The sequence below is a fragment of the Marmota flaviventris genome, chromosome 10, assembly GCF_047511675.1.
Source record: "Marmota flaviventris isolate mMarFla1 chromosome 10, mMarFla1.hap1, whole genome shotgun sequence".
Lineage (NCBI taxonomy): Eukaryota > Metazoa > Chordata > Mammalia > Rodentia > Sciuridae > Marmota > Marmota flaviventris.
In genome coordinates this window covers 124,522,356-124,550,005 of record NC_092507.1, presented here as the reverse complement: position 1 = coordinate 124,550,005, position 27,650 = coordinate 124,522,356, and the positions used below count along the sequence as shown (strand labels likewise).

At 37.0% G+C, this 27,650-nt stretch overlaps 1 protein-coding gene across 7 annotated transcripts in view; it reads right to left on the bottom strand.

The window, feature by feature from the left end:
- Rnf115 (ring finger protein 115) overlaps window positions 1-27,650 on the bottom strand; it is a 90,410-nt gene that overhangs the window by 52,018 nt on the left and 10,742 nt on the right. For 3 of the 7 annotated variants that reach the window (XM_071618498.1, XM_027956168.3, XM_071618495.1), the window contains exons 2-3: window positions 6,255-6,313; window positions 1,692-1,749 (exon numbers count right to left, since the gene is read on the bottom strand). The exons of 1 other annotated variant lie outside the window; for it this stretch is intronic. In XM_071618498.1, the coding sequence (XP_071474599.1) occupies window positions 1,692-1,749; window positions 6,255-6,313 (117 nt within the window). Of the gene's footprint in view, window positions 1-1,691; window positions 1,750-5,185; window positions 5,238-6,254; window positions 6,314-22,356; window positions 22,428-27,650 lie in introns of those variants that run through there. 3 more of the 7 variants (XM_027956169.2, XM_071618496.1, XM_071618499.1) reach the window with 3 other exon arrangements.

Sequence of the window (27,650 nt, the reverse complement as noted above, 5' to 3'; positions counted from 1 at the left end):
AAAGCATCTCTTCCTGGTGAGTCATACCTATAAAACTGACAGACCAATCTACTTCCATTTCCTAAAAGAGAACACTTAAAATCAAATGAGGTTTTTTTCTTGGATATGCACAATCAAAAACCAATAATCTGTTCTAAGTAATAACACACAGGGGGTGGGGGATGCTGACGTCAGAAAGTCTACCAGGATTCTAAAGCAGAATAAATTTTAAGAAAAGTTTTTCACTCCATAAAAATGAGAGTTCAGAGACATAATCTATCTGGAAGCACATTCTACTCAACCCATCTACCAGGCTATTCAGAATTAACCAAAAAACTGGAGTTAGGTTAGGAAGTGCCACAGACCATAAGCAAAAGAAAACATTCTTGGGCCGGGGCTGGGGCTCAGCGACAAAGTGCTCGCCTAGTGCACGTGAGGCCCTGGGTTCCATCCTCAGGACCACATAAAAATAAATAAATAAAACAAAAGTATTGTGTCCAACTACACAACTACACCTAAAACTAAATAAATAATAATTAAAAAAAGAAAACATTCTTAATAAAATGGGACTATCACCCAAACATTCACCAAGTTTTTCAATAATGATTTGAGGGGTAGGGAATACATAGGTCTTAAGATAATTTCAGAAACTAAGAGAAGTCTAGGGTTTCATGGCTCCTTATTAAATACCACTTTTCAACTGAAACTGTAGTTTCAATTTACATACAAAACAAATACTAAAACATTTCACTACACCCCTAGACATTTCAGCTACCTCTGGAAAAGACTAATGGGATCCTGAAACAAAAGAATTCTGATTATGGGATTTAACTTTTCTGTTAGCATCGGTCAGCTTTCTAGAGCCCGCAAGCTGTGTGACAATAGAGGATACACACCCAGAAGCAAAAGCAAAACCAGCGTCTGTTGCAGGTTGAAATGGTCTGTCCCTTTTGGGCTCTAGTTTCTAAATGATTAAAAACAAAGCATAATAATGTCATTGAATTGCAATTTAAAAATAGCTAAGATGGTCAAAAAGACAACTGAAGAGATTTTTAAGATAAATGGATAAAGTGAAAAAAAGTGCATTGAATTTCATATAAAAGTGAAAAAAAAATACTCTGAATTTCATATGAAAAGAATGCCCTATTTTCAAATTACAGTTTTTTGTTTTTCTCTAAAAATATGAATGCCACATTTTACAAAGAAATTAAATATAGGCTCCATCTTGGGATTTGAGAGGCAATAAATGGCCTTAATCTATCCCCAACTATCAAGCTGACCTGAGAAGCAAGCTCTAGAAACCAGTACTGTTACACTGCTGAGGAAAGCTTTCTTGCAATCTAAATAAAAATTCTGGCCTGCTCATTCTTTACTTGACTGTGATGCCTCTAAATCAGAGTCTGCCACACTGATATTTCAAAAACAGCACAAGCATTTTATTCTCATACCAAATACACAATGAAGAAGCAGAAAAAGAACTGAAAACATCAACAGGTCTCAAAGACTATTACTTTCTCCTAATCAAAGGTTTTCAAAAGTAACTTGCCAAAGCTTCAGCTACTGAAAGATCTTTGGAAAGGCTACTCTTACCCATATTTTTCTTATACATTCAGTCAGATTTTGATGTTTTGCTGCACTGGAAAGTGATTACCTGTCTGGTTTTAACACCCACCCACTTCCTAAAGAATCCCTACAGCTAAAGGAAAACTTACCTCTGCAAAACGAGTTGATGTGCTACTGTCTATCCGGCTGCTGCCACCACCTAAAAAACTGAAGAGAAAAAGGAATGGTGGTGATTCTATTCCCAGGAACAAGCTCCCTTCCCAGAAGCTAAATATAGAATGGCATAATGAGAACAAAGCCCAATAAGGAAAAACAACTCATCCCACACAACACCTACAAAGGGAATTATGAAGACTGCATGTGCAGTAATAAAAATGAAATCATTTCATTAAGAACTGAAGATCATCATGTTAAACAAAACAAGGCAGACTAAGAAAGACAAGTATTGCCTGTTTTCTCTTATATGTGAGATCTGGAGTAGAGTCGGGGCAGATGATATAAAAGTAGAAATGGGACCGACTATTAGGAAAGGGAAGGGGACCAGAGAGAGGGAGGATAGGGCATGAGAGAGAGTCATATGGAGGGCGAATGCAATCAAAGCATATTACATGCATGTATGAAAATGTCACAATGAAACCCACTGTTTTGTATAATTAACATGAACTAATAATTGTAACTCTGAAAAAATACTGTATGTTAAACAAAGACTGGAAGGTGGTTCCACCCATGAAAAAATATTACAGTAAACCACAGAATCAGGTGGTTTTCAAGTGAACCAGACTAAATCAAGTGAAAATTTGGGGAGAACTACCACCACAGAAAAGGAAGGCAAACCCACAGCCAGTAATGCAATTCAAATCTGACCTAGCAAAGAAGAAAACATTCATCCTCAGAGGGGCTAAGAAAACAAGCTGGGTGCAGTGGCTCATGCCTATGATCCCAGCGATTCAGAAGGCTGAGACAGGAGAATACAAGTTGGAGACTAGCCTCAGCAATTTAGTGAGACTACTGCTTAAAAAAGAGACAGAGAGAGAGAGAGAGAGAGACAGAGAGAGAGAGACAGAGTCAGAGAGATTAAGAAAACAACAATTTTTCACAATAAAACCATCCAACCATAATTGGGAGACTGAGGCAGGAGGATTGCAAATTCGAGCCTCAGCAATTTTAGCGAGACTGTGACCCAAAATAAAAAAGGGCGAGTACGTACTCAGTGGTACAGCACCACCGGCTCAATCCCCTGTACCAAAAATAAATAAATAAACAAAACCATTTGACTACCAGATGATCACAACTTTGAGAAAATAAGTTAATATTTCCTGAGAATGATTAAATGTAGTCATATAAGGGGTCTGGCACAGAATTTAGCACATTAGAAAAGGATTCAATAAATATTTTCTTCTTCTTCTGATCATTTATCCAATTATTTGATTATCCTATCCATCCTGAAGAACTCATCTCAAATACTACCTCTTCCATTAAATCACTTCTGAATTCACTAACCAAATAAGAATCCTCTATACCCCTCTACACTCTAATGATCCTAAATTCTACCTTGTATTATAAACATCTAGGATTTTTCTCATTCACTTCAACCCTTTTCCTTCCTTTCACAAAAATAAATTCAAAAGACAAAGACTGTACCTTATCATGCCTCTAAAATATTTAGTGTTTATTACATAGAACACTCATCACCTTAAAATATCAATAACTCAAAAATAAAAGTTGTTGAATTAATATCACATGTTTAAACAATAAAATACCTACCTATTCCCAAGGACTCTGAAGAGTGGGAAGAAACATTAAATCTCATTGTCCAAGCCAGGTGTGGTGGCGCACACCTGTAATCCCAATGGCTCAGGAGGCTGAGGCAGGAGGATCACTGAGTTCAAAGCCAGCCTCAGCAACTTAGTGAGGCACTTAGCAACTCAGTGAGACCCTGTTTCAAAATAAAATATAAAAAAGGGCTGGGGATATGGCTCAGTGGTTAAACCTCCCTGGTAGAAAAAAAAAAAAAATCTCATTGTCCATATGAAATTTGGACAAGAAGAGAAACTAACACTGTAAAGAAAGGGAGATGGAAAGACTCACAAGAACTGCTGGATACCAGCTCAAGAGACACACATAAGTGCATACACATACATACAAAAACCCTAACAATAGAACATCTACAAACTATTATAATAGCTTTCATTTTCAGGATTACAATACCCGTCCAGGCACTGTGCTGAGTTCAATACAGAAACAAACACATCCTGTTAGTCAAATCAGAAGCAAAAAGCGAATGCCAATCTCTATGTAATCGTTCTCAGGCCTTACTCTGATTAGCAACAACTTAACGCCTGTTTTGCTTCAGAAGTTAAAAGTGCTTTTATAAAAATCACTTCCATTGTATAGCATGCACTTGTGTACCTGTACATCTACACTAAATACTACCAGATACCCTGAAAGGCAAAGTTGAACGGCTATATATCCATTTTATTGCCTGAGCCTAACAAGCTTCCAAGGCTCTTCTTCTCTGCCTTTGCTACATGGTTTCAGGAATTTAAATATTAGTAACTCAAACTATCAATTTGCAATTAAAACCATCAACTGTATCTTTTAGGATTCTGCTCCCCCTGAAACTCGAAACCTCCCTTTCCTTAACATTCCTTTGCATTTTAAAAGTGACAGAGCTAATCATAGAGAAGGGATAATAAAAACAATGTTCTGAGAAATTTTACAAAGCTAAAGAAACTTCACAAGATGTCTTTCTAGATGTATGTTTACTTGGGGTCCATTATCCCATATTTACATTCAAGGACTTCCTCTTATTAATTTTTAAAATCTAATCACTGTAATTGCTAAGTATTCAGATCAATAAACACAAGAGAAGGGAATCTTATGCTGCTTCTAAGATTGATTCTAAGAAAAAGACTTCTTTGCTTATTTAAAACACTGATCTCTTTCAAAACACAATCACTGGGGTTGGGATTGTGGCTCAGTGATAGAGCAACTGTGAGGCACTGGGTTCGATCCTCAGCAACACATATAAATAAATAAAGGCATTGTGTCCATCTACAACTAAAAAAAATTTTTTTAAACACAATCATTACTTCTCAGTAATTGCTACCAAAAGCACCTAGGTAAGACTATTTTTTTGACCTATAAAGGTAGAAATAAAAGAATTAAAGTCAAATGAGAAGTGGAGCTGCAGAATTCATAGTTCCATGCTAGAAAAAGACTTATCCTGGCGTTTATCACTGTATCATTTATAACTATATCTAGGTATGAAAATACCGTTGCCTAAAGAAACCAGGATTGCGGTTTTAAATCTTAGAGAAAAAAAGTCTCGTTAATTACTCCCCTACAACCAATAGGCTCTTATCCAACACATGCAGAGAACAAGTGCCTGATAAAGTATTTGATGCAATTATAACAGCACAAATAAAAAGCTATCCCAAGTCAGCATTCCATCCACACACATTGCTAATTTTGCTGTCATGCTATCTTATAGGGTCAGTGTTGGCATTGTTATTTAAAACCAAAATTATTACATCAACATGTAAGTATTTGTACCAAATTAGATTCCATGCCACACAGAAGCCCCAGCTCATTTACACATATAATCAGCAATCTTTAATAAAGTAAAACTAACAGTACATACTGTAAAATGCGGAGTTTCTCTTGGTAGTTGAAGGGACCTTCAACCTTAGATTCTGCCAACAGCAATGGTAAAGAAATTACCTAATGCCATTAAAATTCCCAAAGTCACTCTAAGATTAAGAAGCTTCAGATTGCAGATTCTTTTTAACAGCTGGAAGTTCACTTCTTTAACCAATGTTTAACTAGCCCCAAAAGAACAAGTGCCATTATGTTTAGCCACACACACACAAATGCCAATACAATATCAATGCTATTCTACAATTTTTAATAATTTTATTCATATTAGCCAAAAAGAAATCTATAATATTGTCCCTTCTGAGAATATTTATTCCTCCTTTTTTCAGTTTTATTCCTTTACAAAGGCCAATGAGAGGGCTAGGCTTATAGCTCAGTGGTACAGTGCTTGCCAAGTATGCATGAGGCCCTGTGTTCAAGTCCCAGCACCACAAAAAAAATGAAAGAATACTAAAGCAAATGAAAACGAATTTCAAAGCATAACAGACACAAATATTAATATTACAGTGGCAAGATGGCAAAAGTTTGACAGTAATAATCTTAAATAAGAACAAGGGATCCAAGGCTTCCTCAAAACAGAGTAACAAATCAAGTCCCCTTGGCTAGATATTCTATCTACCTTCCTAGATGTCTTTATGAGAAGTTGCACCATAACCCACCAAAGACACATAACAGCAATTTACCTTCAGGTAACAAAATGATCACCAAAAACTAACCAATAATCTAAGAGAATCCCAAAGTCTGAGAAAATAAATGAAAACTTACCAGATTTACTCTGATATGGGTATAGAATGAAACACCATCACGAGCAAATGGGTCTCATCACACTCCCTATCACATTACTTTGTAAATTTTCCCTTTTTCTTTTCCTTCTCTCTCCCATTCTTCTGCCCTCTCATGTGTACATGCGCACACACATGCACACTAGTGCTTGTGTGTGTGTGCTCTCTCCTTTTCTCATAGTGTAAGTCATAAAACAAATTCATTCAGTTGATGGCAAGAGAAAACAGTTTTAATAATAGAATGCCTGATTTATTCATGAGCTTATACAATACCTGGAATCATCTGTCACTTCTTCAATAAAGCCTGATTCACATCTGGGACATATATATTCCTATAAGAGAAAGGAAGAAGTAAATAAAGGTTTTTTCATTAGGAAGCTAAGTATGTAGTTTCAGAATAGTATGCAGTATACAAGGTAAAGTACTGAAATGTTGTATGTAATTGCTGATTCCCAGGATGGTTTTTTCCTATCATACACTGGTAAATAAAGAATTCCCTAAGATGTTTGTGGAATGGCTTCATAGGTACCTAAATTGTTCCTATTGAGAGATGGAAGGAGAGTGTCAAAAATTTGTTAACTTGATTTTTGCTTGTTTTTAAAATTTGGGTTCATTGGTTTATTCTGTGTTATTGTTTTGGTGATAGTGGTAGGACAGTTGGTTTATTTTTTAGCTGAAATGAACTCATTATCTAATTTTATTTCCAAATTTCAAAAAAAAAAAAGATCCACTACATACATGAGAGTCGTAAAAGATATTAATAGATGGATATAGAAATATTTTTTAAACATGAACATACAGGAGACAAACTAAATCAGACAAATCACAACACTAATCCATTCGCAGACTAGAAAATTACAATTTTCTAGTAATTGATAGGGGATGCTTATCATAGTTTTCCACCCAAAGTATAAAACAGGAAGAGTAACATGTGCTACTTGGGAGCTGAAGCAGAAGAATCATAAGTTTAAGATCATTCTGGAAAACACAGGATGACCACAACTAAAAGGAGGAAAAAAAAAAAAAGAAAATGACAATAAAAAGTATATTTTAACTACCTTTTAAAATAGATGTGGGAAAGGCTTCTTCAACTTTTGTTCCTGATACTTTATGAACCCTAAACTTTGTTTTATCAGACCGTGATGTAGCAATATTTAGCTCTTCAAAGATAGAATGGTATCTTAAATATTCAAAGGCTTTCTTAAGAGGAATGTAAAGAAAAGAAGGTCAATCCTTCATGTCAAGGAGATTAGTTTGATGAGAAGAGAGTTAAATCAAGAAATGGTAGTATTTAATAAAATAACTAATATCATCAAAGAATACTGGAAATGAAATAAATACCAAGGTTTTGTCTGAACAGAGTCCCCAAATACTAGTCTGTTTGTTCAATTAAGAAGGAAATTATAGGGGCTGGGATTGTGGCTCAGTGGTAGAGTGCTCGTCTAGCATAAAGGCATAGTGTTGTGAGGAAGGAAGGGAGGGAGGGAGGGAGGGGGAGAGAGAGGGGGAGGGGGGAGGGGGGAGAAAGAAAGAAAGAAATTAATTAATTAATTATGGGGGCTGAGGCTGTGGTTCAGTGGTAAAGTGTTTGCCTCGTATGTGTGAGGCACTGGGTTCAATCCTCAGCACCACATAAAAATAAATAAAAACCACTGTGTGTTCATCTACAACTAAATAAATATATATAAAAAAAAAGAAGAAGAAGAAAATTATGGGGCTGGGGCTGAGGCTGGGGCTCGGAGATGGAGTGCTTGCCTCTCGTGTGCCAGGTGCTGGGTTTGATCCTCAGCACCACATAAAAATAAATCAATCAAGGTATTGTGTCCATCTACAACTAAGAGACAATTAAAAAAAAAAAAAAAGGAAATTATGTATTTAGGATCATGATGACAGAAAACAGCAGGCATGGGGTTTGGAGGGGAGTTGTATGAGTGTGGATATTCAGAATAGGCAAACAGGGACCAGACTGTGGAAAACCAGATCACCATAAACCTTAACCCTGTGATCAGAAGCTCTCAACCCTAGAGACATATTCATAATGGACATACTACTATAGAAATAAATCCCCGAATCCCTCCCCCTACTGCTTCACCCTCCATACTCCCAGGTAGCGGTAACTCCAACCCTTTCTTTCCCAATGAATCAATAACTTATTTTATTTTGTGTTACTAGGGATTGAACCCAGGGCCTCATGCATGCTAAGGCAAGCACTCTACCACTGAGCTACCTCTCCAGTTCTTTTATTTATTTTTTAATTTTAAGACAAGATCTTGCTAACTGCCCAGCTAGCCTCAAACTTGTAATCTTCCTGCCTCAGCCTCCCAAGTTGCTGGGATTACAGATATGGACCACTGCACCCAGCCAGATTTTCAATGTAGACCAAACAGCCTTATATTGAAGATGCCATTGAGGACTTTCATAGGTAGACAGACGTCAAGGCCTAGCCTCAAAGGACAGGCTGACCTTGCGAGGGGCCACTGCAGCTGGCTTCAAAGCCAATGTTCATTTACCATTCTGGGATTCCTAGGGCCCAGAAGAAGTATACTAAATCTACTCTGCCTATGCTCTACAAATGGAACAACAAAGCCTGGATGACCATCCATCTGTCTACAACATGGTTCACTCAGTACCTTAAGCCCACTGTTGAGACCTACTGGTCACCCAAGAGCTCTGATGAAGATATACAGATGTACAAGATCAATGCTGTTTTCATGCCTTCTAACACAAATCCATTCTGAACCCAAAGATTAAAGAGTAATTCTGACTTTCAAGTCTCATTATATAAAAATATAAAACACCCAATAAGATACACCCCTGTAATCCCAGGTACTCAGAAGGGCAAGGCAAAAGGGTCCCAAGTTCTAAGCCAGTCTCAGAGACTTAACAAGACACTGTTTAATAAAAAATTAAAAGGGATGGGGATGTGGCTCAGTGATAGAGCACCCCCTGGGTTCAATTCTCAGTCTAAAAAAACAAACAAAAAAACTATCACAGATGACCATGAGGTTCAATATGTGGCTACAGAAGGAGAGAGCAGCAAGAGGGGTGAGGGTTGCTAGAGGTTAAGGGTCATCTGTGTTTATGGTGGACTTCAAAAACATTTGATCGTAGGTGTGGCTCTAGGAACAGGCCATAAGCCACCACAGCTCCGTCATAGGAACAAGACACTTCGGAGGTATACGTAAAACTGTAGAAGTACTAGATGGTTCTTCCTATCATTTGGCAATAACAAATACTCCTTCCATTTATAAGAACCAATAAAACTTTTCTACATAGCTCTTGATACAAGGAAAAGAAGCCGAATTTTTCCATATATGTATATATTTGGGGGGGGGGGTGTGTTTTTTAGGGTTTTTTTTTTTTTGTTGGTTTTTTCAATACTTGGAACTAAACCCAGGAACACTCTACCAATGAACTACACCTCCAGCCCTTTTTTATTTTTATTTTGAGACAGGGTCTTGCTAAGTTGCCTCGGCCTCCCTAGTAGCTGAGATTACGGGCACACATCTGTGCTGGTGGTCCATAAATTATCCCTAATAATAAAAGTAGCTAATTGTAAAACAAACCAACCCCACAAGCATGGACTATCCCTCCTGCAATCAATATTACAGAAAACATGGGGCTGGGGATGTGGCTCAAGCGGTAGCGCGCTCGCCTGGCATGCGTGCGGCCCGGGTTCGATCCTCAGCACCACATACAAACAAAGATGTTGTGTCCACCGATAACTAAAAAATAAATATTAAAAATTCTCTCTCTCTCTCTCTTTAGGAAAAAAAAAGAAAACACAGACAAGTTCTTCATCCTCTATCAAAGTAAAAAAAAAAACAAAAAACATTGATGTCTCATACTTTAGTAGACTGACTTCAGAACAAAGCCTGGCCTCAGAAATTATCTCACTTCCATTTCTTTAATCTGCCTCTTGAAAGCCTGAAAACCCTGAAATAATATATTGTTGTTCCTGTTTCTAGTTTTTTTTTTTTTTTTTTAAGGTTTATATCATTCCACTTACTAGCACTACTCTTCAGGATCCGACCCTATTCACTGGAATCTACCCCTCCACTGCACAACAGAATTACATTAATCACGTCAAACTAATCCATAGGCACAATACTGAGAGAGGAGAGAGAGGAAATAACATTGACATACACTGACAGTTGTTAACACTGAGTTAATTTTTGGAGGTGTGTCTATGTGGGTTTATTTTATGGGGGTTTTTTTGTGGTTAAAAAGAAAGAAAAAGAACACGTGAAACTTGAAACTTAACCCCTTAAACACTTTTAAGTGTATAGTTCAGGAATGTTACATAGATTCACATTGCATGAAGCAGATCTCTAGAACATTTTTGTCTTGCAAAAGTGAAACTTTATACCCATTAAACAACAACTTCCCCTTTCTATTCCTCTCCCTATCCCTGGTAACTACCACTTTACTTTGTTTCTATTAATTCGACAATTTTAGATATCTCATGTGAGTGAAATCATATAATATTTTTCTTTTTGTGACAGATTTATCTCCTTAAGTATGAAAGTTCTCAAGGTTCACCTACATGGTAGCATGTGACAGGATTTCCTTTCTTTTTAATAAGACTGATATATTATTCCACTTTATGTTTATACCACACTTTATTTTGCTTTACTTTGCTTACTGAAGAACATTTGGATTGTTTCTACTTCTTAGCTATTGTGAAGAGTGCTTCTGTGAATACAGGTGTATAAATCTCTCTTCAAAATCCTGCTTTCAATTCTTTTGGACACACAGCCAAAGGTGGGATTGCTGGATCATATGGTAATTCTATTTTTAATTGTTTGAGAAACAAACATACTATCTTCTATTTCAGTTGTACCTCTTTAAAGTCCAACACTATACCAGAGTTACAATTCTTTGATGCACAAAAATTGTTAAGTCTGATATAGTCCCTTTTATCTATTTTTATGTTTGATGACCTATACTTCTGGTGTCATATCCAAGAAATCACTGCCAAATCCAAAGCCACGAAGCTTTTCTCCTTTCTTCTATGAGTTTTATAGTTTGGGGTCTTACATTTCGGTCTTTAATCCATTTTTAGTTGATTTTTGTGTACAGTATAAGGGTCCAACTTCATTGTTTTGCATTCAGAGATTGTTTTCCTAACATCATTTGTTGAAGAGGTTGTCCTTGTCCCATTTAGTGTTACTAGTATCTTTGTCAAAAATCATCTGATATCATCTAACCATCCAGCAAGAGTTTTTGAGTGAGTTCTCTATTCTACTCCATCAGTTTAGGTCTATCTTTATGATAGTACCACACAGTTTTGAACACTCCAGCTTACCATATGGATTAAAGTAAGGAAGTGTAAGTCCTCCAACTTTGTTTTTCAGAATTTTTTGTTGGGGCGGGGGTATTGGGAATTGAACTCAGGGCACTCAACCACTGAGCCACCTCCCCAGCCTTATTTTGTATTTTATTTAGAAACAGAATCTCACTGAATTGCTTCATGTCTCGCTTTTGCTGAGGCTGGCTTTGAACTTATGATCCTCCTGCCTCAGCCTCACAAGTCGTGCACTACCACTCCTGGCATTTTTCAGAATTATTTTAGCTATTCATTGTCCCTTGAGATTCCATCTGAATTTTAGAACAATTTTTGCGATTTTTGGAAAAACTGTTATTGGGATTTTCAAAGGGAATTGTGTTGAATCTGTAGATCACTGGTAGTATTTATATCTTAACAAAATTAAGCTTCCAAATCCATGAACATATGATGTCTTTACATTTATTCATCTTCTTTAAATTTCTTTTAGCAGTGTTTTATAGTTTTTAGTATGTTAGCTTTTTACTTCCTTGGGTAGGCTTACTCCTAAGTATGTTTTATTCTTTGGGGTGCTAGTATAAATGGAAATTTTTAAAAAATATTTTTTAGTTATAAATGGATTATTTGTTTGTTTGTTTATATGCAGTGCCCAGGGCCTCACACATGCCAGGCAAGTGCTCTATCATTGAGCCACAACTCTAGCCCATAAATGAAATTTTTTCTTAATTTCTTTTTCAAATTGTTCATTACTAGTATATAGAAATGTGATTGATTTTCGTGTTCATTTTGTGTCCTGCAACTTTCCTGAATTTGTTAGCAAGTGTGTGTGTGTGTGTGTGTGTGTTTTCTTTTTCTTACCTAACTGCTCTAACTAGGACTTTGAGTACTACGTTGAATAGCAGTGGTAAGACCAGGCTTCTCTGCCTGGTTTCTGATCTTAGAGTACAAGTTTTCAACCACTGAGTCTGATGTCCACTATGGGCTTTTCAAATATGGTCTTCTAATCCTAATTTGTTGAGGGCTTTCATCACGAACGGGTGCTGAATCTTGTCAAATGCTTTTTCTGCATCAACTGAGATGACTATGTGTTTTCTAACCTTTATTGTGTTAATGTGGTATTTTCTCCACTTCAATGTGCTTGAAATTTTCCACAAAAAAGTTTGATTATTTTGTTTTTGATTTACAACAGTCTAAGAAACATAGATCAAGAAACTGTTAACTAAACCACATATAGATCAAACTGTAACAATCCAAAGTAAAAATAAAGATTAGAAATAACCTATTATCCTAGAGAATTAAGAGAAAAGCTATTTACACCTAGGAAAATACCTACAATGAACTTTACCCTGTGATAGTCCTCTTAACTACCCTGTAAGGTGGATGTTGTCCTTTCTATTCTACATGCATGAAAATGAAGTAAATTGTCCATGGCAGGTAATTATCCAAAGATGGCCCCCTCAAAATCTCCCAATCCACATGCTCTTCTACAGTGGGACTTCCCCACCCCTTTCAAGAGATGGAGTCTATTTTCCAGCCCTTTAAATTTGGGAGACCCTGAAATTTAAAGAGAACACTGTGTTAGTTCCGGAGCCCTCAACTGCCTGGTAGCTTCTGCGTCCTGACTCCTGGAGCCTTGAGCGATCCTAAGGCAAATCCAGACTCTTCTGCTGGATAGAGAGGCCATGTCAAGGAGCACCGCAACATCAGACAACAACAGGGGAAAAGAAGCTTGGCGGTTCATCAGAACACAACCAGAAGAAATCCCCTGCGTGAAGACCGCCCAGCCGAACCTTGTCGATCCACCGGAACGTGAGAGACAACAGTCACTTTAAGTCCCTGAATTTGGGGTGATTTCTTACAGTAAAAGAAAACCAGAACAATGCCCATGGAATAAAAAAGAGCTTTAAACCTCGACCTTTATTTTTTATTAATATTTTATTTTATTTTTATGTGGTGCTGAGGATTGAACCCAGCCCATAAACCGTGATCTTTGTTGAATCCAAAATTCCATATTCTTTTCATTAAACCATGTTAATTGAAAATAACTGTTTTTAAAGAAAAGAAGAGTGATTGCCGTTTGCAGAAGATTGTATGGAAAGATTTATGGCCGGACCAAATGAGGCCTTGAAAGTACAGATGCCATTTACATTCCCCCATCTGCCTTACAGTGGAGCACACACAACCCAAGGTCTCAACTTCAACCTTATGGACTCAGAAATCTGAGAACCTGTCTTCTGAAGAAAAAGTCATATTAAATCAAATTCAGAGGTCATATACATAAAACCCAGAATGCCGATTTTCTTAATTACAACGAAAAAGCCTCATCCCACATCCCCTTCTAATTGGACACTTTCTTTTTCCTGATAGAATACACTGAAACTACTTAGCTATACATTCTTAGTTATAATCACAATTTAGTCATGCCCTACACTGAGATCACAACCATGTTACATTTTAATTATGAATCTCATTGATCACTTATAAATTCATATACATTTTAATTTTTCCAAAAATTTTCCAGGTGACTTTAATTTAGGGGAAATTTCCATGAACTGAGGAGTGTGTAAAAAAGTCAAACAGGAGTTATACACTGTCCTTCTCTGCCTTCATGCTCCTTCTCACATCCAGGACTTGGCCTCAGTATCACCCTGATACATTCACATACAGAATTTGCTGGAGTGGGGAAGTGGAGAGTAAAGGTAATCCAAAGATAATGGTGCTGTAGAAATGTTTCCTCTGCTTAATACATTAAGTCTTCAACCTCTCTCCTCTTGTGTAGTATTTCCAATGCATTTACCCACATGGTCACAAAATCTTGTGTGCTGTGTGTGTGTGTGTGTGTGTGTGCATGCGTGCGCGCACAATGGGGGTCAAAGCTAGGACCTCACATATACTAAGTATGTCCTCTTATCACTGAGCTCTACCTCCAGCCTGGTCACAAAATCTTATCCAACAATTCAGTGAGCCATTTCTATCATTCCATCTATAAAAGAAAGGCCTAATAGACCTAAGCTACTTACCCGAAATCACTAGACAACAGGAACTTAGCTGTTTATATCAAACTGCTTTCCTCCCAGGATCTAAAAGTTTATTGCATACAACTCTAATTAAAATGTTTAGTAGCTAGTACACTTGAATGAACTGCTTCAGATGTCCCACTGCCTATTTCATCTAAAAATATCTATAAAGAGAAACATTTTTCACATTAATAGTCTGAGTCAGGAACAATTCCCTAAACATTACTTAACCCTAATGCTTACCCACTTAGAATAGCATAAGAGGTCACAAAGCACTATAATATAGGAAGAAAAGGGAAAGGATGGTTTTAAAGCATTACTTTCTTTTGCCTCCTGTATTTCGATGGTCAGTGATCACCAGGCACAGTGGTATGCACCTCCAATAATCCCAGAACTTAGGAGGCTGATATAGCAGGATCACAAGTTCAAAGTCAGCCTTAGCAACTTAGCAAGGCCCTAAGCAACTGAACAAGACCCTGTCTCAAAATAAAAAATAAAAAGGTCTGGGGATGTAGCTCAGTGGCCAAGTGCCCCTGGGTTCAATCCCCAGTAGCAAAAAATAAATAAAAAGAGATGAATGATCAAAATATGTGACATCTTGACAGGACAATAAGGTATAAGCCAGGACCTATTTACATCAAGTCCCATAATATGAAACTTACATGAATTTGTAACCAACATTTATTCAGTATATCAAAAATAGTATAGACACTATTAATTTCCCAATTCCACAGCTTTGCTTTTATACATCTGTGTTATCAAATCTCAATATTTTTATTTTTATTTTGTCTAAAACAAGAGGACTAGGCATTTTCTGTCTAGTGTGAAAGTCAAAATCTAAGATCACAATATTAAATTAGTCACAACCCCCAAAGCGTGGAGAAGGCAGGGCAGAGTGACCTCAGCCCACGGGAAAGCGCTGCACTGCGGACCCCCACCTAGCAAGGCATGGCTCTCCCAGCCTGTCTCCATCTAGAGACAACAGCCAGGACTGCAAGACCCTCCTCGCCAAGGTCCCACAGGCCTGGCTACCAGAGGCAAGATACTGGCACCCTGCAGGGACACAACAAGATTACAGGGTAGAAACTGTAATACCTCAGATCCCTACTGTAGAGAGAAGACACTGAGCAACATAAAGAAACAAGGGAAGAAAGTGCCCCAAACAAACCAAGATGCTCTAATAATAGAATCCATTGACAGCACAGTAGATGAACTTTCATAGGAGTTCAGAACGTTGAATGATCTGCGAAGCACAGAATGATATAAGAGAGTAAATACACATAGCAAAAGATTACCTCTAAGAAAGAGATTCTGGGGGAAAAAAAAAAAACCAAACAAACAAAAACAGAAATCCTTGAAATGAAGGAAACAATAAACCAAATAAAAAATTCAATAGAAAACATCACTAACAGACTAGATCACTTGGAGGACAGAACCTCAGTCAATGAAGAAAAAAAAATATAATCTTGAAAATAAGGTTGACCACACAATGCAGATGGTAAGAAACCACGAACCAAGAATTATGGGATAACAACAAAAGAACAAATCTAAGAATTATCAGGATAGAGGAAGACGCAGAGATATAAACCAAAGGAATGCACAATCTCTTCAATGAAATAAAATCAGAAAATTTCCCAAACATGAAGAATGAATTGGAAAATCAAATGCAAGGGCTTACAGGATACCAAACATACAAAACTATAACAGATCCATACCAATGAAATTATAATGAAAATGCCTAGCATATAGAATAAGGATAGAAGTTTAAAAACTGCAAAAGAAAAGTTTCAGACTACATACAGGGGAAACCAGTTCTCATCTCAGCAGATTTCTCAACCCAAACCTTCAAAGCTATGAGATCCTACAACAACATATACCAAGTTCTGAAAGAAAACGAATTTGTTTTCATTTTCTTTCAGAACTTGGTATATGCTTATATCCAGCAAAATAAAAATCTAAAATCTAAAAAAAGCTTTAGATTTGATAATGAAATAAAAACATTTGATGATAAATAAAAGTTAAAAGATAATACAACGAGAAAGCCTGCACTACTGAACATCTTGGCAAAATATTCCTCGAGAAGGAAATGAAAAACAACAATGAAGATTAGCCAAGGCAGGAACACTCTAAAGGAAAAGATAATCAATGGAGAAACCAAGTCAAGATTAAAAACCAAAAATAAACAGGAATGCAAACCATATTTCAATAATAACCCTGAACATTAATGGCTTAAACTCATCAATTAAAAGAAATAGACTGGCAGATTGGATTAAAAAAAAAAAAAAAAAAGACCCAACATCATGTTGCCTTCAAGAGACTCATCTCATAGGAAAAGACATCCACAGGCCAAGGTGAAAGAATGAAAAAAAAAAAAAAACATATAACTCACATGGACCTCGTAAACAAGCAGGGGTTTTCATCCTCAGATCAGGTGAACTTAAAACCAAAGTTAGAAAGGATAAAGAAGGTCCTTTCATACTGCTTTAGAGAATCACACATCAAAAAGACGTAACAAGGGGCTGGGCTGTGGCTCAGTAGAAGAGCACTTGCCTAGTACGTGTGAGGCACTGGGTTCGACTCTCAGCACCACATACAAATAAATAAAATAAAGGTCCATCAACAACTAAAAAATATTTTTTAAAAAGACATAATAATCATATATATCTATGCCCCAAACAATGGAGCACCCATGTATATCATACAAACCCTTCTCAATTTCAAAAATCAAAGAGACTACAACACAATAATACTGGGTGACTTTACTACACCTCCCATCACTGAACAGATCTTCCAAACAAAAATTAAACAAAGAAACGATGGAATCAATAATTCAGATTCAACAGACATATACAGAATATTTCATTCATCAAAAAGCTAATTCACTGTTTCTCAGCAGCACACGGATCCTTCTCTAAAACAGACCATATGTTACGCCGCAAAGCAAGTCTTAGCAAATACAAAAAAAATAGAGATACTACCCTGCATTCTATCAGACCATAATGGGATGAAATTAGAAATCAATGATAAAATAAAAAAGAGGAGACTAAACAATACATGGGGCGGGGAGGCGGGGGAGAGGGTACTGGGGATTGAACTCAGGGGCACTCAACCACTGAGCCACATCCCCAGCCCCATTTTGTACTGTATTTAGAGACAGGGTCTCACTAAGTTGCTTAGTGCCTCACTGTTGCTGAGGCTGGCTTTGAACTTGTGATCGTCCTGCCTCAGCCTCCAGAGCCACTGGGACAATACACTATTGAATGATGCATGGATAACAGAAGACATCCAGGAGGACATAAAAAACAAGCGAGAACTCCAATACAACATATCAACATCCCTGGGACACTATGTAGGCTGTACCAAGAGGAAAGTTCATTGCATAAGCTCATTCATTAAAAGAATAAAAGTCAACAAGTAAACTACCTGACATTACATCTCAAAGTCCTAGAAAAAGAACAAATCAATACCACAAGTAGTAGAAGACAGGAAATAATTAAAATCAGGGCTGAAATCAATAAAACTGAAACAAACAACTGAAAAATTGACAAGACATAAAGCTGGCTCTTTGAAAAAATAAATAAAATTGATAAACCCTTAGCCACCCTCACGAAGAGAAAAAATTACTAAAATTTACGATGAACATGGAAATATTACAACAGGCACTATTAAAATACAGAAGATAATTAGAAACTATTTTGAAAATTTATGCTCTAGTAAAACAGAAAATCCCAAAGACTCTGTCAAATTTCTAGAGGCATGTGATCGGCCCAAACTGAATCAGGAGGACATACACAATTTAAACAGATCAATTTCAAGCAATGAAATAGAAGATGCCATCAAAAGCCTACCAACCAAAAAAAAGTCTGCAACCAGACGGATTCTCAGCCGAGTTCTACAAGACCTTCAGAGAAGAATTAACACCAATACTCTTCAAATTATTCCATGAAATAGAAAAGGAGGGAACTCTTCCAAAATCATCCTATGAAGCTAGTATCACCCTGATACCAAAACCAGACTAAGACCCATCAAGGAAAGAAAACTCTAGACCAACATCCCTGATGAACATAGATGCAAAAAATCTCAATTAAATTCTGGCAAGTCACATACAAAAACATATTAAAAAGATAGTGCACCAGGGATGCAAGGTTGGTTCAACGTATGGATATCAATACACACATCACATCAATAGTCTTAAAGACAAGAATCATATGATCATCCCAATAGATGCTGATAGAGCACCTCTTCATGTTCAAAACAGTAAAAAAAAAAAAAAAAAAAAACTAGGATAGTAAGAACATACCTCAACAGTTAAAAAGCTATGTATGCTAAACCCAAGGCCAGCATCATTCTAAATGGAGAAAAATTGAAGGCATTCACTCTAAAAACTGGAAAATGACACGGATGCCCTCTTTCATCACTTCTATTCAACATCAGACAGATAGATGAAAGAAATTAAAGGGATACACACAGAAAAAAAAAAAAAAAAAGAACTCAAACTATCACTATTGCTAATGATACAATTCTATATTTAGAAGATCCAAAAAATTCCACCAGAAAACTTTTAGATAAATGAATTCAGCAAAGTAACAGGATATAAAATCAATACCCATAAATCAAATGCATTTCTAAACATAAGCAATTAATCCAAGAGAAATTAGGAAAACCACCTCATTCACAATAGCCTCAAAAAAAAATAATAATAATAATATACTTGGGGATCAATGTAACAAGAGGTGAAAGACCTACAATGAAAACGGAACACTAGAAAAGAAATTGAAAAAGAGAAGATGGAAAGATCTCCCATGCTCTTGGATAGGCAGAATGATGCCCTTCAACAGATGAATGGATAAAAAAAAATGTGGTACATACACACAATGGAATATTACTAGGCACAGTATTGGTACCAAAATAGACATATAGACCAATGGTATAAAACAGAAGAGACAGAGACAAACCTACACAAATACGGTTATCTCATAGGTGCCAAAAACACACACTGGAGAAAAGATAGCCTATTCAACAAACCGTGCTGGAAAAACTGGAAATCTACATGTAGCAAAATGAAATTAAACTTCTATCTCTCACCCCGCAGAAAAATCAACTCAAAGTTGATCAAAGACATGAGAATAGAGATCCTGTGCCTAATAGAAAAAAAAGTAGGCCCAAATTTTCATGTTGGCTTAGGACCTGACTTTCTTAACAAGACTCCTAAAGCACAAGAAGTAAAATCAAGAATCAATAAATGGGATGAACTTAAACTAAAAAGCTTCTTCTCAGCAAAGGAAACGATCAATAACATCATGAGAGAGCCTACAAAATGGGAAAAACTGTTTACCACACACACCTCAGACACAGCACTAATTAATCTCCAAGACACATAAAGAACTCAAAATACACACACTCACACACACAATCAATAAGTGTACTAAGGAAGTGAACAGACATTTCAGAGAAGAAGAAACACAATCGATCAACAAAGATGAAAAAAGGCTCATCATCTCTAGCAATTAGAGAAATGCAAATCAAACCTACTCTAAGATTCCATCTCACTCCAGTCAGAATGGCAATTGCCAAGAATACAAGCAATAACAAGTGTTGGCAAGGATGTGGGGAAAAGGTACACTCATACGTTGCTGATGGGACTGCAAACTGATGCAACCACTATGAAAAGCAGTATGGAGATACCTCAGAAAAACTTGGAAAGGATCCACCATTTGACCCAGCTATCCCACTTCTCAATTTATACCCAAAGGACTTAAAATCAGCATACTACAGTGACACAGCCACATTAATGTTTACAGCAGCTCAATTCACAATAGCTAAACTATGGAGCCAACCTAAATGCCCTTCAACAGATGAATGGATATAGAAAATGTGGTACCTACACACAATGGAATATTACTCAGCCTTAAAGAAGAAAAAAAATACGGCATTTGAAGGTAAATGGATGGAACTAGAGAATATCATGCTAAGTGAAACAAGCCAATCCCATAAAGCCAAAAGTCAAATGTTTTCTCTGATAAGTGGATACTGTTTTATAGTGGGGCGGCGGGGATAGGAAAGAATGAAGGCTGATTTCTGTAAAGGGGAGTGAAGGGAGGGGTGGGGGTGTGGGGATGGGAAGAAGGACAGAATGAAACAGACGGCATTACCCTATATACATGTATGATTACATGACTGGAGTGAATCTGCACCATATACAGCCAGAGGAATGAGAAGTCGTGCTCCATTTTGTATACAATATGTCAAAATGCACTCTACTGTTAAATAAATAAATAAGCAAACAAGCAAATAAATAAGTAAATGCCTACTCTCCGCATTCCCTTTGAGAAACTGACACATGGCAAAACAGTTCAGAGCCCTCATTAGAAGAATTAGCTTTTTCTCCCCACTTGATGATACTGGGGATCAAACCAGGGCCCACACATTAGGCAAATGCTCTGAGATGCACCCCGGCTATAGGAGGGTTAGAAATACAAAAGTTTTAAACACATCCCATCCCATCCAGTAGGCGTCACCCCTTGATTCCGTGTCAAGCTACATCTCCAAGTTAAGGACCCTGTGTGTGAGTGGAGGGGTTGTTGTTTTTCGTTTTGGTAGTTGCAGATGGATAGCAGGCCTTTACTTTGTTTTATTTTACGTGGTGCTGAGGGTCGAACCCATCGCCTCACACACACAAGGCAACTCTACCACTGAGCCCCAGCCCCAGCCCCAGCCCCAGCCCCAGCCCCGGACTCTTGTTTTTTTCTTGAGACTGGCTCCATGATCCCTATCACCTGTTTTAAGCCAAGTTGTACTTCCTCCTCAAGAGCATCAGATGAACTCTGCTGGGAAAAGTATAAAGGGCAGCCGCACCCCAGAGAAAAACCCCAACACGGCGCCTAACGACCTCCTCTTCCTACCTTCCCCTTTTCTGCAGTGGCGCGAAAAGTTCCCGCCCTGTGAACTCTCCCGCCGGAGCCAGTTTCAAATCTCGCTGGCGGGGAACCTTAGCCCCAATGAGAACTAATTCCTGGGCTCCGGGGCCGATATCTGGAAGAACTTGCCAATATAGGGGTGGCCTGCCATTTATCTAAGCCCTGCCATCTCCCCTTGGATCTATATAAGCACACAGCCTTTTGCAATAAAATTGGAATTCTCCCAGCGAAGTGTCTTTGCGTGGGGAATTCTTTCAAACTCCAAAATAAAGACAACACAACTTGTGAGTTCTGCTCCCAGTTCCACCAGTACCTTCGCAGACTTAGTACAGACCTGTTTCTAGAGCACAACTGACTTATCCAACTCTCCTTCAAAAAGCAGGAAGTCGTGTCTCTCACTCATGTAGCGATCTACTCAGTTAAAAAGAAGAGAAGAGGGGCTGCAGTTGTAGCTCAGTGGCAGAGCGCTCGCCTAGCATGTGTGAGGCCCTGGGTACCATTCTCAGCACCACATATAAATAAATAAATAAACAGAACTACTGTGCCACACCTCAGAGCTAAAGACTGATATTTGGGGGATCATTTACCATTTTAAATCTGTGCAACTAGGTTGCTCTATTTCCTACTACTTTAGTGTAAGCTAAAACACTATATAGTTAAATCTTTTCTGGCTACATTTTGTTGTATGAGGTTAACCTTTTTTCTAATTCTTGTAGTTCAGTTCTTCTTTGTTCTTAGAAAATTTGGTTTCTTGTTCATCACATCAGTGAGCTCACATCAAATAACGCTTTGTCCTGTGACCTGATTTTCTGCCTCACTACACAGTGAGCTAAAGAAGGTTCACTGATGATACCCTTGTGTGTGGGAGTCCCTGATAATGTTAGTGTTCAGTCATGTCCTGGAATGAAGGAACGAAATGATGGAGAATGTGAAAAACCAAGGCGTTAATAGTTGAAAAGCTGAATATTTCAAACAGTGTAAAACTGTATAATTAACCTTGTATAAAACTTAAACTGTACTTGCTTAGCAAGTATGAGCCCTTGGGTGCAATCCCTGAGGGAACAGACACAACAATATAAGGTGACAGTTTCACAGGGGCAGGGGAGGACAACAACAAAAGGCACAGTCGTTTGGTTTATAATTTATCTTCTTACTTTCCAGTTTAGGCTGATAGAATCTTCTTTCATAAACTGACAAGTCATTCACTCAGCAAATACAGTCTAAGTTCTACATATGCTGTGCAGAAAGAAAAAAAATAATCTGGGACTTCAAGTCATAGAAATCACCTACAAAGCATATGCTCTATAAAATCACTTCCACTACTATATTTTAGTAATGGTTTCACTATGTTTAGGTATGTCAAAATATCATGTTGCTCACCCATTAAGTACCAAGGTTTCAATTTTGCAAATACTTCAAAGAAATTGACACAAGTGCATTAAAATAGGTTGGAAATCATAATCTAGAATTTACATATTATCATAAACGGTACCTGAAATGTAATAAGTTCTCAACCAACTGTAAGTCTAATAAATTCTTTTGGATATGAAACATTTCTTAAGCCATGCCTTAAGTTATTAAGCAATGGTCTCTTTTTCAATAGATCTTTTTATTTGTTGATGGGCCTTTATTTACTTATTTTTATGTGGTGCTGATGATGGAACCCAGTGCCTCACACATGCCAGGCAAGTGCTCAACCACTGAGCCCCAGCCCCAGCCCCAATCACTGGTCTCTTAAGGGAAAAAAAGACCTGGAAAAGGATGAATTAAAGAATATTAAGCATGGTGCTTTACTGAATAACTTTTTCAGAACCATTCTGAACTATATTTTCATTTTTCAGAAAGACTGTGTCATAAATGGGGAAATGAAGGGATAGAGATGGGGGTGGAGGAGAGTATAAACTATTTTATCATGAATGAACTCCTATTAAATCTCCAGGCATAGTTTGAGAAAGTTATTTAGATAACTGATTATTTCCAAACATTTAGATTCCACAAAGCAGTTCAATTTTAAAATTAAAATTAAAAAAAAAAAAATAGAAACGAACGTGAATTGCCAACTTTTTCAATTTGACAAAAAACATTTTTTTTAAATCACCACTTACTATCACCATTATTTCATTTGAAAAGTATTATTTTAAAACCAAAGGACAGGAATAAGGCATACACTTTTAATGGCACACACCTGTAATCCCAGAACTCAGGAGGCTAAAGCAGGTGCCAGCCTCAGCAACTTAGCAAGGGACTAAGCAACTGAGTGAGACTCTTATCTCAAAACAGAAAACAAAGGAGTCTGGGAATGTGGCTCAGTGGTTGAGTGACCCTGGTTTAATCCCTAGTATCAAAAAAGAAAAAAAGAAAAAAAAAATCTTTAAGTTAAAGAACAGATCTTTAAATTACATCTACCTACATCTTCCTATCACCGCCCTCAAGGCGATCCAAAATCTCTAGTTTAGACCTCTCTATCAAAATACAAGTACTCAGGGGCTGGGGTTGTGGCTCAGTGGTAAAGCACTAGCTTAGCAGGTACAAGGCCCTGGATTCGAGCCTCAGCACTACATTAAAAGAAATAAGTAAAATAAAGATATTTAAAAAAATTATAAGTACTCAGAATTCTTGTATTGACTTTCCATCAAGAAGATAAGGATACCAAGAGGCATTCAAGTCAGCAAAGATCACATACAAACTGGTCCTTAACAGTAGCCACAGACCACTACAGAGTAAGAAAACAATAGAGTTCACTGAATAGAACTTTAATAATGAAAGCAACTTAAAATCAACCTCAAAGGAAAACCATGAGGTATATTTATTTTTTAATAAGTTCTGAAAAGAAAGTTTTCCAAGGACTGGAATTATAGCTCAGTGGTAGAGCAGTTGCCCAGCATGTGTGAGGATTTGATCCTCAGCACTACATAAAAATAAATAAGGGTTGAAAAAAATAAAAAGAAAGTTTTTCCAGGTCAAATGTACATGCTACTGAATCCCAAGTCTTCAAAACAAGTGTTAATTTATTCAGTCAACATTTCCAGCATTAACAAGGTATTGCTGGGCTGTGGGTACATAGGTAAGAGTGTTTGTCTAGCATGTGCAAGGGCAGGGATTCAACCCCCAGCACCATAAAAAAGAAAGAAAGGGCGAAGAGAAGAAAAATCTTGACATTGCTTTGCATTATGTCCTGGATTCTGACTAGCAATTTTCAAAATTGTTAGTCACCATAAAACAAGAGAACATATGAGTTTGTAACTCATAAAGAAGATAGTTTCAAGGTATATTTAACTCCCAACAAGATTAATTTGATGACTATCATATAATTTTCTATGTGGAAAAACTATAGAACAAAATTCTCTTATATGAAATCCAAAAATACCCAAATGCTCAAATCAGTAAAGCAGATAGCAGAGATGAATGCAACTAAACTGCCTTGGTTTACAGACAAGGAAAATAAGGCCTTAGAAGGTTCAATCATGTGTTTAAGGAATGAAAAAGCCAGGCACGGTGGCACACACCTGTAATCCCAGCAGCTTAGGAGGCTGAGGCAGGAGGACTGCAAGTTCACACAGCCTCAGCAACTTACCAATGCCCTAAGCAACTTAGCAAGACCCTGCTTCAAAATAAAAAATAAAGAGGACAGGGGATGAGGCTCAGCAGTTAGCACCCTAGGTTCAATCCCCTAGTACCAAAAAAAAAAAAAGGACTGGGGATGTAGCTCAGTAGTAAAGCATCCCTGGGTTCAATCCCCAGTACAAAAAAAAAAAAAAAAAGACTAAAAGAAAACTTTTTTCTCAGTGACATAATACTTTATATATTTAATTAGTAAAATAAATAAAACCAACTATGAACAGGGATAACAGTTGCAAAATGAGTTAATTGTTAGTTTTACATCTTGAAGTCACAACTTTTTATTCTTAAAGCCCTTTCCTACAGTTTAAAAATGGTAGGAAAGGGCTTTAAGAATAAAAAGTTGTGACTTCAAGATGTAAAATGGGCAAAAAGGTATTTATTCTAATTCTGAGATAGTTACACTATTTTAATGTTTAAAGGAGGAGAAAATACTTAAATCCTAATTCCACTACCCATTTTTCTCAACGTTTCATGAATCATTTTACTTCTTTCTAAATATAGACTAAGTACCAAGAACAGCTCCTGGAATATAATAGACACTAATAAAGTCGCTGAATGAGTGCAAGATCGAATAGTACCTAGTATTTTATTGTTACTATGAAACACAAACCAAATTCAAAGTGCTGCACTTCACACTCCATAAATACAAAGTGTGTGCCTGGGCGCACACCTCTGTCCTTGGAAGAAAATATCACACTTGGGAATAGAAATAGACTCATTTGAAATCCTTTCTTAGCACGAGTGTTGCAGGATGAGACAAATCTATGTTACACTGCCAACCTTATTAAAAACCTTAGGAACTCTGAATCTATCCATGTATATTAAAACAGGATGCTAGTGTGTGAGGTTAAGGAAGTTCCTCTCATTGAATCAGCATCTGCACTTGATAGAGAATAATAAGCCAATAATTTTAGTGTATTAATGAAATAAAGTTGATGTAGCTGAGCAGTAAAAGGCTTGTTTGGTATGTGAGGCCCTGGGTTCAACTCCAGCACCATTAATTATATACATAAAGGTTGAAAATTTCAGGGAATTAAACATTTTATGATTCTCATTAATATCACTTTCAATTACTTTGGGTTTTGTTTTGTTATATTCTGTTTTGGATAGTGGGCAAGGTCTCCCTAAGTTGCCTAGGGCCTCGCTAAGTTGCTGAGGCTGGCTTTGAACTCATGATCCTCCTTGCTTCAGCCTCCCAACCCACTGGGATGATAGGTGTGGGTCACCACACCCGGATTTTATATTTTATTTTGAGGCAGAATGTTGCTAAATGGCTAAGACTGGCTTCAAACATGGTGACCCTCCTGTGTCAGCCTCCCCAGTCACTGGGATTACAGGCCTGTGCCACCATGTCCAGCCAATCACTTTTTAATCTACAACACTCAAAACAAGACTAGCAGAGAAAGTTGATTTGATGAATTTATGTTTTACATGTTATTACACATGAAGTGAATGTGTACAATTATAACAGTTTTCACAGTGTATGAGCGATCCAAATAAATAACAGTTAATATTTTTCAAATCAATGAGGTTAAGCTACAAAATTTCCAGTCTTCAACCTAACTTTTCTTAACTAGGTACACTAATGCCTCCAAACTTTCAGCAGTTACCATATTACAAGATCACTAGTAACTGGCACTATAAATTCAAAATCACAGAATCAACAGTTTATAAAGCTTGAGGGTTAAAGTACCCTGACTACTACTTAAATTAGAAAAGATCTACTAGATGAAGTTATATTCAACAAATTCAGTTACAAATGATTAATGAAAGACCCATTCAGTCATTCTGAAGGGCATGTATCTATGGACAGTCTCCTCTACTCTCTTATGTAGTAACAATGCTATGTTCAAAACAAAAAGGTTCAACTCTGCCTAACAGTAATGCTAAATGGTCCACTGGAACACTGCTTTGAGCCAATTATTTATTCGATTGTCTACAGGTTTGTATTTTTTTTTAAGTTTTTTTATGATATCCTCATCATTTACCAGGTACACAGACAGAAAATGACAAGGGGAAAAAAGCCTACAATTACAATTCCCTCATTAAACAAGTAATTAATGAACATCTACTATGTACCAGGCACTGTTTCAACACTAATGACAAAGGAAATGGTAGTAAAAGTGGTAAGGAGCCAGGGGTATGGCACACACCTGTAATCTTAGGTACTAAAGAGGCTGAAGCAGGAAAATAAAAAACTTGAGGCCAGCCTTAGCAATTACATAAGACGTTTCTCAAAAAAAAAAAGAAAAACAATTTTTTTTAAAGGGTTGCATGTGTGAGGTTCTAAATTCAATCCCCAGTACTGCAAAAATAAATAGGAAGAGTGATAAGGAAATGAGAATGTAAAGGTACCTAAAGAACAGGTAAACCTTTGTCAAGTGCAACTTGTAAATGTCTAAAAGACAAGACTGAATCTTGTAAAATGAAGAGTTACTTTGTTAAAGAATTCAAAAAAAAAAAAAAAAAGAGAAAAGAAATAAATGATAAAATAAAAAAATTTTCTTCATTATGTCTAGATTCCCTGCCCCCCCAGGACTGGAAATTGAGCCCAGGAAATTCTACCACTGAGGTACTGAGCTACATTCCCAGACCTTTATATTTTTCATTTTGAGACCAGGTCTCACTGAAGTTGCCCAGGCCAGCCTCCAACTGGTGAATCTCCTAAGTCAGCCTGCCAAATTGTTGGGATTTTAAGAGTGTACCACACCCAGCTTAGCAGTCACTCTTTTTTTTTTTTTTTTTTTTTTTTTTGTAATTTTTAATTGTAGAAGGACACAATGCTTTTATTTTGCTTATTATTTTTATGCAGAGCTGAGGTTGAACC